The sequence below is a fragment of the Asterias amurensis genome, chromosome 1, assembly GCF_032118995.1.
Source record: "Asterias amurensis chromosome 1, ASM3211899v1".
Classification (NCBI taxonomy): domain Eukaryota; kingdom Metazoa; phylum Echinodermata; class Asteroidea; order Forcipulatida; family Asteriidae; genus Asterias; species Asterias amurensis.
The window spans coordinates 9,279,904-9,300,207 of record NC_092648.1 but is presented as its reverse complement, the minus strand read 5'-3'; the positions used below and the strand labels follow the sequence as shown (position 1 = coordinate 9,300,207).

The window sequence follows — 20,304 nt, the reverse complement described above, 5'->3', positions numbered from 1 at the left end:
GTTTTTTGTGTTCTTTGTGACGATCTTTGGATGTACGTAAAGAAGCACGACTACACCTCCATCGTTGAAGGATTTGCCTGATCCGTATATATGCTGGTTGTTTATAATTTATGGATAGACTGGATCTTATGCTGCGTCGTAGTAAAACGTTGCTATAGCCTAAACAAAGCACCAGTCTACTTACAACATTCTGTGACGATGTCACGAAGATTTGACAGTTGCAACGGCAGAAAACACATACACGCTGGCCTTTTACCGCTTTTGGGTTTTTTAATAATTTTCCGCTAATTACGTGACATTTTGATTAATTTTTTTTACAGCAACCATCTATAAAAACATTATTTATGATTCTACAGCCCTAAATTGCATAAACGGTGAGCCGGTGTGTCCCTTTAATGTTTACAAGTTTTTACATTTTGCACTTTCTTATAATCCTTCTCTTACCAGTTTTCACGGTATTATGCCTTTTTCTTTGAATTGGGAAAAAAATAATGATGCCATATATCAACCGATGCCCTAATTATCTTCATTTGTTAATATGAAGTATGCAAACATATATTAAAACTTGACAGACATTGAAATGTTCACACCACACACCGATCTTCGATGACTTCAACTGGCCCCATTTGTTTTGAGTTTTTCCTGTTTTCATGGCAAACGAGAAAGTATGGTTTCCCGGTGAAGCCTAGCCCACCTTTTTGAGCTGTTAATGGCTCCGCTTTTAACATCGGTCTCATCACAATGAGACCGATATTAAAAGCGGAGCCATTAACAGCTCAACAAGGTGGGCTAAGTGAAGCCATACTACATGGAAGAAACATCTGCAGTGACTACAAGTGTTCTTTGAGACTCTGTGTATGACTCTATAGCCAGCAGTTGTCTTCGTTTTATTCAAAATATTTTTGTCTTAAATTTTAAAAATTACCATGGGAACTTGCAAAAAAATAAAAGTAATCATAAAAGGAAAAGTTTCCGTATGGCGCCACCACTTTTTCATTTGATATGAAATAATATAGTATCTAATTTACCTCAATGCGATATCCCTTTTTGTAAAAATGAGTGAAAAAGTGGTTATTGACACATATTGATATGTATTTTATGAGGGTTAAAAAATAAAAATCTCCAAAAATATTAGAAAATTATATAAATAAGGCACATGGCTTCTTTAAACCTCTGTAACTTTTTTCCAGAATGCTCAGCAAAATATTCAGTCACATGATTTGATCATCATGAACTGTGAATTGGAATAGCGTTTGATGAAACTTTTTCGGTGGGCAAATATTTTTATATGGCCTCAACATTATGACATATTTTTGTATCTTGTATTGTACTTTGTAGAAATGCCCAAAATACCAAATTTTTTGCATTTACAAGTGCAAATAACCAGTGGAACCTTACGTGTTTCTCAGTTTAGATAACTTTCCGTATGGCGCCACCACTTTTTCACTCATTTTTACAAAAAGGGATATATCAATCAGGTAAATTAGATACTATATTATTTTATTTCGAATGAAAAAGTGGTGGCGCCATACGGAAACTTTTCCAAAAGATTTGCCACGATTTTAGGGACACCTCGAAAACAGGACCTCCTAGTGTCCTACGCTATATATAACAAATACAGACGTGTTTCCCGTACACTATATCGTAGGAGGTCCTGTTTTCGAGGTGTCCCTAATATCGTGGCAAATCTTTTACCTCTCTGTGCGTGATGTATACAGATAAAAATTGTGTGGTTTTATTCGCCAAGCAAAGAGTCTCCTCTTCTTTGACCAAAACTTAGAAACACGTAAGGCTCCACTGGTCATTTGCACTTGTAAATGCAAAAAGTTTGGTATTTTAGGCATTTCTACAAGGTACACAAATATGTCATAATGTTGAGGCCATATAAAAATATTTGCCCACCGAAAAAGTTTCATCAAACGCTATTTCAATTCACAATTCATGATGATCAAAATCATGTGACTGAATGTTTTGCTGAGCATTCTTGAAAAAAAATACCGAGGCTTAAAGAAGCCTGTGCCTTATATCATTTTCTAATATTTTTGGAGATTTTTATTTTGTCACCCTCGTATCAATACTATTATTTATATTAAAATTTAAACATCAGCTTGTTGATTCAATTATCACTGTTTATTTATACGCTTTATTATAAATATTAAGAAAAAAAATAGAAAAAAAATAAATAGAAATCAGATTTTGAAGCCAGTAATTATTCACACTTTTTATATATATTTTTATTTTTTTTATTTTTTGCAAGTTACCATGGTAATTTTAAAAATTTAATAAAAAAATATTTTGAATAAAATGAAGGCAACTGCTGGCTATAAAGTCATACACAGAGTCTCAAAGAACACTTGTAGTCACTGCAGATGTTTCTTCCATGTATGGCTTCACCGGGAAACCATACTTTCTCGTTTGCCGTGAAAACAGGAAAGGATAACTTGAAAAACTCAAAACAAATCGGGCCAGTTGAAGTCATCCAAGATCGGTGTGTGGTGTGAACATTTCAATGTCCATCAAGTTTTAACACATGTTTGCATACTTCGTATTAACAAATGAAGATAATTAGGGCATCGGTTGATATATGGCATCAGTATTTTTTTCCCAATTCAAAGAAAAAGGCATAATAGCGTGATAACTGGTAAGCAGAGGATACAGAGCTCCACTCACTAGATCTAGGAATATCTCAGTCGATGTTTACTTACATTTTATTCTTGCTGGCTGCTGCCTCGCAAACGTTACTTGTACTCTCGAGCCTCGTCTTCTATTTACTTTTATACTCGGTATACGGTAAGGGTCCATACAGGACTATGACATTGGGCCGCACCAATGTCAGACAACTCGTCCGTCGGACAACTCTAAGGTTCGGATAACTCGACACTTGAGACAGCTCGACCGTTCGGACAAGTCGTCGGTTGAACGTCAACGGTCGACCTCCGTTAATGGCCGGCATGTGAGGCCCCCGCCACGGCCATCCGTCAACGTGTCTTGGTCCTGTGTCGAGTTGTCTCAAAGTTGAAATACCGTCCGTCGAGTTGTCTGAACTTTCGAGCTGTTTCAAAGTCGAGTTGTTCGAACGGTCGAGTTGTTTGCAGACGAGTTGTCTGAACCGGTACCGGTCAACTCGGTCCAAGCCAACTCGGTCCCGGGCATTATACTGACTGGATAGGACATCGCGTCCAAACGCAGGCCGCGCGCGTATTTTTTCAAACGGGTGAAGACCGTTACGTTCGTTACACAAAATGCGTTGTACACTTTTAAACGGAGTTGCTGCAAGCAGAGAGAAGTTTTCGTCCTTTTAATTGTCATTTTGGGATTAATACAATTGGAATCGGATCAAACAAGCTAAAAATGCTGATGGTAAAGTCGTGCGCGGCTGTCAATCACCGGAGGGAAAACTGAGTCGGCAAAGGGATTGTCTTTCCATAAGTAAGTAGGCCTTTGCATTTTTTTAAGCGATTCATATTATTATTATTATATCTAACGTTACAAATATTAGGCAGGAAATTTAAACTATCTTTCATAAAAATAATTATTATAGGCCAAGTATTTGTTATTTTTACCGAGCCATACTATTTTTGTTTTCGCTCCGTTACAGATGGTTTTCTGAAATCGACGAGGACGGGGACGGGAAGCCCGGATTTCAACAGATGTTCGTTATAGCATCAATAATTAAAAGGTTCGGGAAAGCGAGAAGTATGCGAATTATGTAGCATTTAAGACGGTACAGACGATACAAGTTCGTTGAGAGGATCAGTCATCTCGGAAATATCCGACTTCGTTATTTGTGACAAAAATAAAATTATTTATTTCTGGCGGAACAGTAAAACGGTTATGGAAGTTTTGCTGTTGGGATTGTTTTTCAATTAAAATGATGAATAGAAGCTTAACAATAAAAAGTTTAAATTTGTTAATGGATGCAAACTTTCAATTATCACATTGTATTTTGTTTTTATCTTTCTTGTTCTTTTCCCTCGATTTTAGCGAGTAGTTCTCACTCTAGTCTTAGTTTGCATCGGCCTACTCGATTTTTTTTATTGAAGGAGCGACTCTTGTTTTGTCTTTATATGGTTTATTGCCATTTTCTCAATGAACTGAAAGAATAAAAAAAAAAAACATGTACCTGAATCCCAATACAGTTTCTCGTCCGAGTTTTTGTTTAGAAATTTAAATGTCATTATCATAATACTAATAGGGCATTTGATAGACAAAAATGTAAAGTATTATTAGTTTGCTTTGTTTGCATTTAAATCAGAAACTTTTTCATACTTCAAACTATCGATCGTCATGTTTTTCCCCCCATTTCTATTTTCAATTTACAACTTCAACTGACAGACTCAAACCCGACCAAGTGCACATTAATTTACCCGTTTGAAGGAATTGCGCCGCCATTGTTGGGCCGCGTGTGCACACAGCATAGCGCAATGTCCTATCCTATCCAGTCAGTATAATGGAGATCAATGTTCCCGGGGGAAGACAGGGAAGGGACCGGGGGCCGGTAGCCTTGCTCAAGCTAGTCTGGTTCCCCCTGACCAAAGATTCCTTGACGTCTATTGTTAAAAATCGGTAGATGTACCACACATTATTCTTACGAAGGCCGTCAGGCCGACGCATGCGGATAGTGTACGGGGGCATCGTGTCGTGCGATGTGGTTACACCATAGAGTTATATTATACAAATATTGACTGCTTCGAGCGCTATGGTTAAAACTATGACTCCCAAGGTGATCCCCGGAGCGTTCTATTTTCCCGAGGCGAATTTCCCGAGGCGAAGCCGAGGGAAAATAGAACGCTCCGGGGATCACCGAGAGAGTCATAGTTTTTAACCATTGCACGAGTAAAAGCAGTCAATATTTGTTTTATAACACCCCAAACATTTCTAAATACTGTACTATTATTATTAAGTTACAGACCTGAATGCTACAATCCACGGACGACGCGAATACAGATTGCAAACACTTTTACTTACTGTGTTGCATGTAGTGTCGTGCAATCCGAAATGGTTACAGACTATTAATTTATCATCCTCGTACACGCAACGGACGTGTGGGTACTGCACGCCGTGTGCTAGTCTGTCGGACTAGCGCACGGCGCCGTGTGCTAGTCTTCGGAATAGCGCATGGCAGACCGACGCACTATCACACGGCCGTCGTCTAGCCAAACTAAGACATGTCATGTGACGCGCTCTAAACCAATGAGCAGGCAGAATACTTGCAAGGAGTGTTATAAATAACTCTATGGTATATTATAAGAACTAGAGGGCGCACTGGCCTATATACGCGTCCCGGTAGCTTTTATTTTCCTAGGACGAACGTGGGCAATTTACATAAATGGGCGTAGTTAACTATACATTTTCCCATGCACATGCGTACTTCGACGTAATAATAGTTGTGGAAATACACTCACGCATATTAAACATGTACACATACACCCATACACGCACACATGTTACATGTACAATGTACATGTATATTTAGTATCATGTACCATGCGTCGCGCTTGTTTTCATTGCCAAGTCTTGATTGCCCGATCAAATATGTTTGGATATGGTTGGGAGGGGGATCGAGGGAGGGCAATTGTGAAAATAGACTGACGGTCATAATGAACGGTTGTGGTCCCTAATGTTTTTTGATGAAATTTAATAGTACACTGCATTACAAACAGCACTTATGCATCTGGAGCACACAACATTATGCAACAAAAATAACAGGTTTGTTATCTTATGCATGTTGGGATACGTCAAGTGAAAACACTGGTCTTCGACAATAATTACCAAATCAAGTGAAAATATTGGTCTTCGACAATAATTACCAAATGTGCCCAATTAAAAAACAGACCATGGATGGTATATCTCCATGGTTAGACCATGGAGGAAAACATAGGAGGTACTGGTTCATCACAACCTGTACACCATTAAGTGAAGCGATAGTAGAAGAAAGGCAGGTTGTGTGGTCCCCATTTGTTTACCACAACTATTTTCATTCCACATACCACCACCAGTGGCCCAAGGTCCCTTGCGGTCATCACTAAAGCTCGTGCATGCGCGAGAGTGTTTTTCGGGCAAAACACGCCCATTTTATGTTACTTGCCCACGTTCGTCCTAGGAAAAAAAATACGCGTCCCGCTATGCGCACAGGCGGCCATTTTCTAAGTTGACAAAACAGCTATCTCCATAAAGGCCGTGTCCGAATTGGCGACTTTGGCTACAGCTACGTCTAGATCAGCGCGTCTGTCAGTGTTGAAGAATGGCAGACGCGCGCGCCCTAGCCGTAGCTGTAGCCGAAGTCGCCAATTCGGACACGGTCTTATAATATAACTCTATGGCTATCTCACAGCGTGTGTTTGTGTGCGGCCATTTTGTTAGCCTTTAGTCAAGGCGCACGCGGCACACCGGATGGCACGCACAACCCCAAAAATGTAACGTACGAAAAAAGACTATCACCGCGAGCGGCGAAGCCGCGAAGCGCCTTTACCAACTCGTTTTGGGGCCTTATGTTTTTCAAAGATTTTGGTGGGAGAAAATGTAATGCATAATGCATTAGCGTGGTGAGTTGCTGGCCAATAAGAAGCCACAATTACTTGCATGACGTCACAAGAACGTTCTCCCACACCAACAAAATCGTTGGCAAATGTAAAGAAAAACATAAGGCCCCCCAAAAAACGAGTTGGTAAAGGCGCTTCGCGGCTTCGCCGCTTGCGGTGATAGTCTTTTTTCGTGCGTTACATTTTTGGGGCTGTGCGTGCTATCCCGTGTGCCGCGTGCGCCTTGACTAAAGGCTACCATTTTGTAAGTTGAACAAACAGCATCGCGTGAGCGTTCAAAAAAACAAACCTCAAACGTGTATTTCATATTCAACGCGCGTGCAGAATGACGCTCTTGTCATCTTGCGGTCCCGCCGTCGATTTCACCAAACTCTTCCTAACTTAAGATTAATCTTAGGTCTTAGGACGAGTCCCAACCCTGCACTGTAACATGCATTAATCCTAAGTTAGGACGAGTTACTAACTCGAGATAGGATCAATCCTAGCGTTTCGTGAAATCGACGGCAGATCCCGTGGCGTTTGTGCACGAAGCATCACTCGTGCGCCCTCTAGTTATTATAAACTGCGCCAATAAAGTATCTAAACACTTACAAATGGTCAGATTTATCGGAACCTGAAATAGTATACAAAACATTAATTGTTCGTTTCTATTCACCGTTAATTTCTGCACATTTTGACACATCTTGTGTTGCGCTACGATGTTGTTTGGTGGATTTATGGACACTTGAGTGGCTTAAGGTCGATTTTCAAAAGTTGCAAAAGCCCCTATTCAAGCTAAATCGTTGTATTATGACGAGTAAGATCAGCGTTTCTTTTGCCCGCCTTTTATAAATGATTTTTTTTGGTCGCGTGTTGGATAAATCGTTTGCGATGAACATCAGCAATAGTTGTCAGTAACAAAGCAAAGGGGTCAAAGATGGGAGGCATACAACAATGATAAGCAAGGAAAGGTGTTTCAAGATTAGATGGCTCAAATGACCAAACAGGAAAGAGGACGGATCGTTGGTTTGATAGGAGCCGGTACGTCGATGCAACCTGCAGCTCATCAGATAACAACGTCACCAGAGACGGTCAGTAAATGGTGGAATCGCTACCAAGCTCAGGGAAATGTGGACGACCTGCCATGGAGTGGCCGTCCGAGTGTGACTTCTGCAGCAGAAGAAAGTGAACAAGTCCATCAAGCCTGACACCACTCTTGAGGGATTGCGACGCATCCTGATCGGTAAATGGCAGGGTATTGACCAGGGACAGATCAGAGGTCTCATTGGGAGTATGAGAAGACGACTCCTTGCCGTTCAGGACAGTGATGGAGGACACACTAAGAATGGGGGACAGGATATCAGCAGTTTTAAAGTTAAATATACGGCAATTAATTTCATGGTCAAGTAAACAAAACGACTTTGTGTCTTTTGTCTTGATTTTGTCTGAGTGTGATGCTTGTGTGAGTTCCCTTCTGGAATTGGGGTGAATAGGGACTTAAGTGTCCATAAATCCACCAAACAACATCGTAGCGCAACACAAGATGTGTCAAAATGTGCAGAAATTAACGGTGACTCGAAATGAACAATTATCTGACCATTTGTAAGTGTTTAGATACTTTATTGACGCAGTTTATATATAACTCTATGGGTTACACACATTTTACACAGTGAATACGGACGGTCTTTTTTCGGAGTCAATGATTCGACTGCCTTGAGGGACCGCAACCCAAGTTATAATTGAACAATATTATATTTGTTATTTATTTTCGACCAAACACTAATTTCCTTAATAGTTTTAGTTTTTTAATTAGTAGATTTTGGTTATTATTTAGTATTCTTATAATTATTAAAAAATAAAGAAAGGAAATTAATGTTTGGTTAAATTATAAAGAAGTTCTTGAAAATTTTCTTTAAAATTTAACCAAACATTAATTTCCTTTCTTTATTTTTTAAAATTACGTAATTCGTACTGTTTTATATGATTTAATTTTAAATGTAATTTTAATACTTGAAAAGAAATCAAAGAGTATTCAATTGTTAATGTTTGTCAAGTAACGAATTGTTGAGAGCCATACAGACTGGTTGAAAGCAAAGAGACATTTTGAAGACTTTTTTTAGTTGGAATTTATTGGCCAACAATCGGTAATTTTCAAAAAGTGTTGAATATAGAAACAAATGGGTCGCTATTGAAGGCATCGAATATTATATCCCGAACATCGGTGCACACTTATCCCGTATCATGTACAAAGTCCAAGGACATTAGTTATTTTTTTTCCAATTCAAAGAAAACATACAATACTTCCCGTCAACCATACCGTCGTACCGAGTTGACTTGGGACCGGTTTGACTTGGGACCAAGTTGACTTGATCGAGTTGACTTGGGACCGAGTTGACTTGGGACCGAGTTGACTGGGACCGAGTGGACTTGGGACCGAGTTGACTCATAAGCGTCCGAACGTCTTCGCAACAGCACCTCCCCCTAACCCATCACAGAACTAGGGTGTGCGTTTTGGCAGTCGTAACTAATAACTGTTTCGGTTACGTTGCTTATTGGTTAAGCCATAGTTAAGCACACTGCTGAGTGATAGAGCAGCAGGTGAAGAGCTGCTTATGAGTTTGCTCTTAGGTGAAGATCCAAGGATTAGCTTATCTGATTATGCAACAATGCCTCCAACATCTCTTTTTCCTGGGGCCACTATCAAACAGCTGCTAGGCAGAACAACATTTTCTTCACAGATTTTGACACTGAAAAGAATATATAATACTGTTTTAAATTAGCAAAGATTTTCAGGAGGAAATTACTTGATTATCATGCAACAGTGCCCCAAACCCATCTCGCCCATATCACAGAGCTGCTTAGCAGAAAAGTTTGCTTTGAAAGGTCTAGTGGATTTCTTTAGTGAATTTTTTCCGCAGGATTTGCTAATTTTACTTGATTATGCAACAGCGCCCAACCTATTTTTCTTCTCCAGTGCCACTGATCACAAAGTTGCTAAGCAGAAACGTTTGCTCAGAATGCAAAAGAATGGTATATAAACTGCTTGCTTTGGTAAAGATTTCGCAGGAGAATTTGCTGCAAGGTGATTAATGCAACAGCGCCCCATCGCACCTCCTCTTTTCTCTAAGTGCCCCATATCAAATAGCTGCTTATTTAGCATGAAAGTTTGCTGCAAATGGATTGTTGTATTGCAAAAAAAAATCTTTTAAAAATAAATTGCATGAGAATTAGCTAATTACTCAATGCAATAGCATCCCAACCTATCTTGCCTTTCCAATGATCATTATCAGAGAGCTACCATTGGTAGGGTTTATCTTATAGGTTAGCTTCATTGTCAGCTTCATACCAGCTGTCTACCTCCATGATAATACAGCTTTCATAGCGCTCCACGCAGAAAGTCTCGAAGCGCTTTAATAATAAGCAATCGCCTCGATGTCGCTTGCCGGTAGCGTTCCATAGTCAACAGGTTCCTTCGATAATTATGTAACCCAAGTTTCACGTTCGCCCTCGGTCACCCCTCGACCTGTCCGTACCAATATATTACGAATTTTTACGAATGCTTTCAATGCTAGCCAATGATTGCAAATGGCTTACAATAGCTTACGAAAGTTACCAACGCTTACGCACGCTTTACCAACGTTACTAATGGCTACCAATGCTTACGAAAAACTACGGCGAATGATTGTCTTTGCAACATTCGCTGAAATTAAAAAGCGCTTCCCAATGCTGTTTCACACTGTTGCGAATAACGCTACTAATTACCAACGCTTACGAACGGCGTATGTTGCGAAGTTTGCGAAGGCTTTACGAACGTTGCCTACGCTTACGCATGCTTTACAGACGTTAACAATGGCTTACCAATGCTAACGAATGTCGAGGCGAATGACCGTCTTCGCAACATTCGCTGAAATTAACAAACCGGTTTGCAAATTGACCGATCTTCGTAAGGAGATGGGGCGTGACGGGTAACCGCTCCGAATTTGTTACGCGCTTACGAAGACACGGCGAATGTTGCGAAGTATGAGCGATTGTCAAATATTTTCATTCGTAAGCACATTCACTCTAATATTATTCGCAACAGTGTGAAGCGCTTTTTAATTTCAGCGAATGTTGCGAAGACAGTCATTCGCCGTGAATTTTCGTAAGCATTGGAAGCGTGCATGCGTAAGCGTTGGTAACTTTCGTAAGCTATTGTAAGCCATTTGCAATCATTGGCTAGCATTGAAAGCATTCGTAAAAATTCGTAACATATTGGTACGGACAGGTCGAGGGGTGACCGAGGGCGAACGTGAAAATATTCACTATCAATTCGCAAATTTTGGGCGAATTCACCACGAATTTCAAATATCCATATTCGCAAGAATATTCGCCCAAGTGTGAGAGTAGCATTACAAAAGCGCTTTACAATAGAAACAACAAAACAACATACCAATAATACAAATCAAAACAATTAATGATAAGCATAAACACAAAAGGCAGCAGAAAACAACAGAGAACTAATTAAATAAATGTTTTCAGCAGTGATTTGAACTGATTTTCAGTGTTCAGTTTTGATGTGGTTTGCTTGCATTGGTAGTTTGAGCGATTGTTCGATCGTTCCTGGATATACGAATCCTTTGAACTCGTGTTTTCTATTAGGGGAAATTTCTCTTTGAACGCTTTTTTACCCATTTAAACATGCGGTAACATGTAACTTTGGATTTTTTCTGTAAATTTCATTATTCATTCGCTTGTCAACTTGTAAGAGTTGTCTTTTTGTTTTTGTATCATCCAGTTTCTTTAGGCAGCCACTTTGTGCTTTATGGCCCCTGGGAGAAATGTTTCTTATCTTTCATGTAAATTACTTGGCTTGTCTTGAAATTTGGGTAAGTACTTGAAGTCATGGTGTGGAGGTAGTTTGCCGGCAAATCGGACGTGAAGTAAACGTTTTCAACTAATTCGCATTATGCAAATAATTGGTAAAGTCACGTTACACTATAAGATCTGCATAAAGTGAATAGTTATTTTAAAACGTTTGTTGTACGCCCGATTTCCTACTTAGAAACAATGACACCAACTACATGTACGTACAACAATATAGAAGCTAAAGGGTATTTGGGAGATACGTATTGATTTATTTTACGATAAAACCGCAGTGTTTAGAATACAAATTGTTATTGAAACTTAGGGTTAGGAGATGAAGTAAACAATTAGGTTCTTTTCTTTCACGTGGAATCAAATAGTATGGCTCCAAAAAACTTTTAATATTTTTAACAGAAAAACTTAAATTCCGTTATTTCATTGTAAAATTCAGCTCTAACTTTTTTCACTGACGACGATGCCCTCGCAGCTATAAATGGTCATATCTGGAGTGGTTTTGACGTGGAAGTACATCGTTTCCATCTTAGTTAGGTCGGTATAGCTAAAATACACAACTCCACATGATCTTTCTCGTAAAGCTGTAAGGAAAAAACGCCACTATGACACTGCCATTAATCTGCCTCTTTTCAGAAATGTGTCAAATTTGGTCATAGCAAGTTTTATAGCAAGGTTTCTGTGTTAAAACCCGAGTGAAATGCATGACGGCGAGGCCCGATTAAATGATGTTCAGCCCTCTAATACTTTATTGTGCTTCCTTGCACCAAAATCTAGACGGCCTACAAATGACTGCCAAAAATGACTGCCAAAGCTGTTCAATTTTGAGAAAAAAAAGTATTTATTTTTCTGTCATTGAACCAGTCTGTCATTGAACCATCTGAATTTGCCCGTAACCTCGGTGTTATTATGGATTCATCATTGTGCATGAGTAGACATGTTGATAATGTTTGCAAAGGAGCTCTCATGGCTATTAGGAAAATATCACAAATTCGCTGCTACCTATGGATGAAGCATCTACTCTTCGTCTTGTTCATGCCTTCGTCACTACTAGACTTGATTCCTGCAATTCACTTCTGTATGGACTCCCCGATAAAGATCTTGCTAAAATTCAACGTGTACAGAACACTGCTGCTCGCCTCGTTTCTTGTCTGCCTCGTTCTCACCATATTACACCTGTACTAATGCAATTGCATTGGCTCCCGGTTAAGTTTAGAACAGTTTACAAAATTCTTCTGTTAACTTTCAAGGCTCAAACATGTCAATCTCCTGCGTATTTATCTGAACTTGTTCATCATTATTCCCCTACTCGGACTTTACGATCATCTCAACAGTCATTGCTTTCTGCTACTAGTGCTTCTTCCATTTTTTATGGCCACAGATCTTTTTCTTACGCCGCACCGTTTCTTTGGAATAGTGCATATTCCTGTGCATATTCGCCAAGCTAATACTTTACAATGTTTTAAGTCCTTGTTGAAAAATCATTTGTTTAAAGCTTCCTTTTTTGTAATTTTGTAATTTGCCTATTTGTATCTTGTATCTTTCTCTAATTGTTTATTTTATTGTTTCTTTAATGCGCTTAGAGGCTTTTGCATTAGGCGCTTTACAAATGTCTTATTATTATTATTATTAAAGTCACCTGGAAATATAATTTTTTTTTCTTTCAAACATAAGAGTATATGCTTACGAACAATAAAACAATTTTTTTAGTAATTGTTTGTCACGATTTATATGTTTAAAAAATATATAAAGTTGTTTGGGGGCTGACTCCGCCTACCCCTTTTGTGACGTCATTCAAGGCAGACTTTGCCTGCAATGCGTATAGTAAACACACGTGCAAAGTACATGTACGTCCAAGTCGTGAGTTGGTACATTTCAAAAAGTGTTTTTCTGCATTCAGCAGCAATACACCTGGTCGGCATTGCCGGAAAAAAACATTTTTTTATTTTTTGAAACGTACAAACTCACGACTTGGTCCGTACATGTACTTTGCAATTGTGTTTACAGGCAAAGTCTGCCTCGATTGACGTCACGAACAGCACCCTCTCGGGTCGGGGTCTACTCTTAAATTTGTAAATAACATAAGAACTGATTTTTTAAAACCTTAGTTAACTGTTTATTCACATTCAACTCATCAAAACACATATATTAGTGACAAAAGCTTTATTTTGAAAAAATACCACTTCCAGGTGACTTTAAGAAGACTTGCACTGATGGCACCGTTCAGATAAGACGTGCACCAACGGAGCTCCGCATTTACACGCATTTACACACATCCATACTACATCTTGAGCATGGGACCGAAGAGGAAAGGGCCGAGGGCCCCGGCCAACGTGGAGCCAAACCCAGCTACATCGGGTGAGGACAGTCCGGACATCGACGACAGCAGAAAACAATCTGCCCCCGATTTCACGAAACTCATCGCAAGTTGCGACGCATCGTAGGGTTTGCGATGCGTCGCAGACCTATAAGACACTACGCGGCTGCGACGAGTTCGCAACTTACGACGTGTAACCGGTCGCAACTCGCCCTTGCGACGCGTCGCAGCGCTTGGTGAAATCGGGGGCTGGAGCGGATTCATCGGACAAGTTCCACTGGGTCGACGCACCAAGAATAGAGCGAGCTCATCGGGACGGTCAAGACAGAACCGGTAAGCCAGCCCATATTCTGGTTAAAATGCTGTCATACAGGGACAAAATTACGTTACTAAAATCCCATCGTTCTACATTGGAGGGCCTACCCCTGTTCGTTGTTGACGACCTCACGGCGAAGGATAGAGCAGAGAGATACAAATGGAAAACGGAGGTTAAGAAACTGTACGACCGCGGAACAAAGTTGCGTTTCTTTGCGGGTTTTTGGCGTAACTCTACGGGAGCTCAACACAAGTTTGACTAAAAAAACATCGATTCTTCATGAACTATAATTTAATTGTGGAGCCATATCCAGACCTACATTTCCAGTAATAAGGTATTTTGATGTGTTGACCTTTTTCAGAGGTGTAGTTGGTCCTTAAATAAGTTATAACTTAGTTATATATTCATTTGCTGTTCAAGTTTGGTTAATTATATAATTTCTTTTTGCTTTGGTATTTCTCATAATCTGGTTAGGGTAGTTTGTTTTCCCTCGTTGTTCTACCTATCTGCCTGGTTTGCAATAAACGTGGGTTTCAGTCCTTATTGCTACCCTTTGTTATTATTATTTTATTTGCGGAGTTCCCAGGGGTCTTTTCAATGGCTAAATTCCATTTAGCTTTGGTTTTTGGACGGGTTCATCAGTTACGTCGCGGGTCCTTTTTGGTCCATGGGGGGTGGGGTTGGGTTTGGGTTAGTGGTTTGGGGGGAGGGTTTTTTGTCCAACCTTGTTTTTGTTTTTTTCTGCCAGTGGCCCTTTTTTTGCTGGTTTGGGGGGGTTTTGGTAATGTAAAAACCCTGGAGGAGGAAATATTCAGTACAAGTAAAACCTTTTTTTCTGTACAGTCAAAGCTTTCGTGTATACGATATGTAGAGAATGTTAAGGCTATTGTGTTGGTTACATGGAATGTCGGCTTACTTTCTATAATTGTGTTGCCTTTACTATTTCTAAAAGGATTGTAGATGATTAACGGTCAAAGTACTTATATAAAGCAACGCCAGCTCCTATCCATAGCCTCTATGAATTGCCGTGGTTTGGCTGACCACACAAAAAGGAGGGATGTTCTGCATTTTTTGAAATCCAAGAAACATTCCATTTATTGTTTGCAGGACGTCCATTGGGACAAAAATATTGAGAGTAGAGTAAGAGCTAAATGGGGGCTGGAATGCTTTTTAAAGTTCTTTTAAAAGGTGTGTCAGGTTATTACCATCCCCTAGGAAAGGACCCCAACCATAAATTCTACAAGCAGTGTGCCTGTTTCACCCAACACATTATTCAAACCTTGCAGCATCATGGTCAAATGATGTTCTCTCTTTTCCCCATATGTACCTCTTGCCAACCATTGCCAAATTTTAAGAAAGCTCTTGGTGAACACAATGCGTTGTTTTGGTTGTTTTAGTTTAACCAACACCAGACCTACAATGTACTGCAGTTGAAATAAGACAAACAAAGCGCACTGCTTCAAACATTAAGCTATTTCTCAGAACCACATTCTCAGAACAGCTGTATATTAAAACAGATTTCCACACTATTACAGATTACCTTTAATTAGCTAATAGATTTGTGATTTTCAAGGCATTGCACACTGAGGTATCAATGAATAATATTTGGTTTGCAGTAACACCATGTGTATACCAAATAGTTCTCATCATGATTTGATAAAACTATGTGGTGGAAACAAGCTAGTGGCAAGTCCTGAAGGTGTTTTAAAAGATTACACATTTCAAAGAAAATAAACCAAACAAAACAGTCTCTTCCAAATAAAGTATTTTAAAACCATTTGTCTGTTAATATGAGAATTGTTTTTATTCCTTAAACCCCACATTAAATTGCATTCAAATAAAGCAGCAGCAAGATAATATTTTCTATATGACTTTTAATATTTTTTTTAATTTAAAAACCTTGATTGCTTGCAAAATCAAAAGCTTGTGTAGTAACATCAATTCCTAACTAAAGGCATTGGACACTGTTGGTAATTGTACTCAAAACAATTGGGAGCACAAAAACTTACTTCGTAACAAGCAAAGGAGAGCTGTTGATAGTATAAAACATTGTGAGAAACGGCTCCCTCTGAAGTGATGTAGTTTTGGAGAAAGAATTTTCACGTAATTTTCCACTAAAATATTTGAATTTGATTTTGAGACCTTAAAATAAAATGTTGACGTCCCAAAAATCAAGCATCTGAAAGCACACAACTTTGTGTGACAAGGGTGCTTTTTCTTCAATTATTATCTAGTAACGTTGATGACCAATCGAGCTCAAATTTTCACAGGTTTGTTATTTCGTGCATATGTTGAGATACACCAAGTGATAAGACTGGTCTTTGACAATTACCAAAGGTGTACAGTGTCTTTAAATGAAACTCTTACTGTGAGCAAACAGTAAATCCCTATATCAAAAACAAAGTTTTCATTGAATATTAACAAATTTCATGAAAATCACCATGAAACAACCCACACAGCTAAATTGCTTGAAAAAAAAACCCCTCTTTTTAAGCTGGTAAATTATAAATAAATCCACAAAGGTTGCTATTACAAGTTGACTTCTCACTCATAATATATCTCTAAAATATTTCCACTCAATAACTAAACAAAAGTTGTTATGTTGGACACTTTTTAAGCATACTCTAAACATGACTGCATTTACACATGTGTGCTTAAAGGCACTGGACACAATTGGTAATTACTCAAAATAATTGTTACCATAAAATCTTACTTGGTTACAAGCAATGGAGAGCTGTTGATAGTATAAAACATTGTAAGGTAATAATTTTCCACTAAAGTATTTGAATTTGATATCGAAACCTCAGAATTAGATTTTGAGGTCCAGTAATCAAGCATCTGAAAGCATACAACTTTGTGTGACAAGGGTGTTTTTTCTTCTATTATTACCTCGCAGCTTCGACGATCAATTGAGTTCCAATTTTCACAGGTTTGTTATTTTGTGCATATGTTGAGCTACACCAAGTGAGAAAACTGGTCTTTGACAATTACCAAAGGTGCCCGGTGGCTATAACCAAACATTGCACGAAATGAAAACTTACAAAACAATAATTACAATGCTAAAAATAAATAAATAAATGAAAAAATTAAAGTCACCTGGAAGTGGTATTTTTCAAAATAAAGCTTTTGTCACTAATATATGTGTTTTGATGAACGGAATGTGAATAAACAGTTCACTAAGGTTTTAAAGAATCAGTTCTTATGTTATTTACAAATTTAAGAGTAGACCCCCACCCGAGAGGGCACTGTTCGTGACGTCAATCGAGGCAGACTTTGCCTGTAATGCGTAGAGTAAACACACTTGCAAAGAACATGTACGGACCATGTCGTGAGTTTGTACGTTTTAAAAAAAATGTTTTTTTTTTCCGGCAATGCCGACCAGGTGTATTGCTGCTGAATGCAGAAAAACACTTTATGAAATGTACCAACTCACGACTTGGACGTACATGTACTTTGCACATGTGTTTACTATACGCATTGCAGGCAAAGTCTGCCTCGATTTTCGTCACAAAAGGGGTAGGCGGAATCAGCCCCCCAAACAACTTTATACATTTCCAGGTGACTAGGTAATGTTTCAATATGTTCAACAGTCTTTTGGGTATGGTAACTGACCGGCCAGGTAAGTTAACTAACCGGGCCGGTAAGTTAACAGCTGTTCGCACTTGGATTAACTTCTGTCCGGTAACTCAACAGAGGCCTTTCTAAAACCTCGGCATGGACTCCAGCTCGGGCTTCGGCTCCGCACACTGTGTACGCAGTGGAAACACAGCTATGCTTTTTAACCTGAAATTTTTGGAGCAGCATGTATTGCACGCAATGGTTCGAACATCATCAGACCTTTTAAAAGCAAGTTACGTGACAGTATTGTTAAATTAGCAGAGTGGTGCGTTCGTCACATTTTGGATTTCTTGTCCCTGTTAAGTTAACAATGATAAGTTACCGGGGCTTGAATCGGCCTGTTAATATAACAGTGCCAGGGCAGTAACTTATAAGCCCCGTATATTACCGACTGTTCGCAATTGTACTTAATATCGATAAGTTAGCAATTTGTGACAATAAGTTAACCATTTTAAGTCCAATGCGACCACGGCTGTAGTCCAAAAAGAACAATTTGATGAAAGGGTCAAAGTATAATGCTAGCAAGCCCCCTTGAAGGAATATGGCCATTTTAAACAATAAATACCTCAGACAGTTTCGCTATTCCTATTGGTGGAGAGCGCGTCATGTGGGGGTGTTTAAACGGTTGATAATGATCAGCTGGAGCTTTGTTTATAACCGGCTATTTTCAGATACTATGAGCTGGTCTTGGTGCAAGACGTTTCTTGTTACGGGCGATGCGGGCGCTGTCAGTGAGTTGGCCGCGCTGTGTGAGAAAAGAAAGCAAGAATGTTTTGCACCAAGACCACACATGCACAAACGGATCCGGAAACTGTTGTCTCAGTCATTACAGTGCAACACACAGACGTAAAGAGCTTAAGCACATCGGAACTGATAAGTTTCACAGAGTTTATTACTTCATTATGCCTTTTAACCAAAAAGGCATATATGAATGGGAATAAAAAGAGTAGTGACTCGCTCTTAAACGGTAATTTAAAACCTTGCAGGGTCGTTGCCGTGCAATAAGGGCCCTTGCCTTTGGCTCAGGCTCTTATAACACAGCAACGACCCTACTGATTTTAAACGACCGTTTAAGAACTTTTCGCTACTCTTTTATTCCCTTATTTATTGAATTGCTCCTGTTTGCTCAGATGTTAGTAGTACATGTTTACTTGTCAGTTAAGCTACACCTGTACATGATTACAGTATAACCATGCTACCAGCCATATGTAGAACAATGTACAAATATAACATGATGGATTATTTTGAGTGGACAGTCGATATTAGCCCCTGAGGTAATCAAAATACAACTTCCAATGCCAAGAGGAGCTAAAGTGAAATACAAAACGTTATATTTGTTTGACTACATGTATATACACCATATTTCTCTACAACGGTACCACAGAGTTCAGGAAAACACGGATTTACATAAATTGGTTCTGCTTTCATATCACTTGGATATAACTAGATCGATGCTAATGCTTTGGAATACTAGTACCCATGTCATAAGAGACTATTTCACATGCGACAGTCAACTAAGCATATATTTACCATTTTGCGTGAATACCGACACAAAATAGCATCTTGCAAGTGATAATCATCATTATGTATCAGGTATTATGAATTCAGAGACAACTATCAGAGACAACATTTTGTTTTTGGCTTAGCTGATAAATGGTCACAGTACAGTATTGCAATATCTAACATCTAATGACTGAAGGGTAAGTTGAATGTCAGAGGGTCAACACCCTATACATGTAGTGTAGGTACCCAAAGTTGTTTAGAACTCCCACAATATTGCAATTATACTACCAACTTATGAACATGAGTCCAAAACTTATGTAATAAATACCATAACAAGCAAATACATTAATAAATTAATTAACTGTTAATATTCTGTAATTCGTTAAGCAACAACCACAATTCCAGATAGTCTTTCACAGTTTCACATAATCATCTCTTCAAAACCAACTGTAAAAGTAGTTTTGATTCACTCACGTACCAATGATATAACATCAGACTGTCCTTTATTTCTCCAAACTAGCCTGCATGTCAAAGGATTCCCTGAATAAACGACGAGGTGTTTTATCTTTACTAAGAGGATCAATCTCCATGGTGCTTTGGTCTAATGAGCACCAGTCTGGCACTCTACCATATTTCAGATAAGCATCCTTAGACAGTGATCTGTAGCTTAGGATCTCCAAAGCTCCAAATATGGCACCTTTAAAGATAATTGGAGAAGAAGAAAAAACCTCAAACTGATTAAAGGAAAACAACAAACAGAAAGTTGAGGGAGGTGTGTCTTAACCCATTTCATACGAGAGATTGTTAACCAAACACGTTTGGCGATTTTTCATTATTAAGGATTAAAAATAGCAAAACCCACTCCTGTGAATGCTATCCTAGTTATGAAATAGCACAGGATCCTGACTTAAAATAACCGCAATCGAGACCTACTACAGAAAATTGCGCAATTGCGCTAAAATCACACTGATCATCCGTTTGAAACAACTCGACCAAGGACCCTGGATGTGCTGTCCTATTACGCCTGCAGCTGACATCACGAAACGCTAGGATTAATCCTAACTCGAGTTAGGACGAGTAACCCATCCTAACTTAGGATGGGTTCAATTCGTCCTACGTACTTGGATACAGAACTGAACCTGTCCTAAGTCCTAAGATTAATCCTAAGTTGGGAA

At 39.0% G+C, this 20,304-nt stretch overlaps 2 protein-coding genes across 2 annotated transcripts in view; both read right to left on the bottom strand.

Annotated features, from left to right (window-relative positions):
- The window catches only part of LOC139944732 (G patch domain-containing protein 2-like), a 36,163-nt gene extending 33,107 nt beyond the window's left edge, over positions 1 to 3,056 (bottom strand). Inside the window, exon 1 of the mRNA XM_071941793.1 lies at positions 2,706 to 3,056. The gene's annotated coding sequence lies outside the window, so the exon portion shown is untranslated. The remainder of the gene's footprint in view (positions 1 to 2,705) is intronic.
- Positions 3,057 to 14,815: 11,759 nt separating this feature from the next.
- Positions 14,816 to 20,304, bottom strand: part of LOC139944698 (actin-related protein 10-like) — a 44,189-nt gene continuing 38,700 nt past the window's right edge. Inside the window, exons 11-12 of the mRNA XM_071941780.1 lie at positions 19,608 to 19,826; positions 14,816 to 18,371 (exon numbers count right to left, since the gene is read on the bottom strand). Coding sequence (XP_071797881.1) covers positions 19,633 to 19,826 — 194 coding nt within the window. The 3' untranslated portion in view covers positions 14,816 to 18,371; positions 19,608 to 19,632. The remainder of the gene's footprint in view (positions 18,372 to 19,607; positions 19,827 to 20,304) is intronic.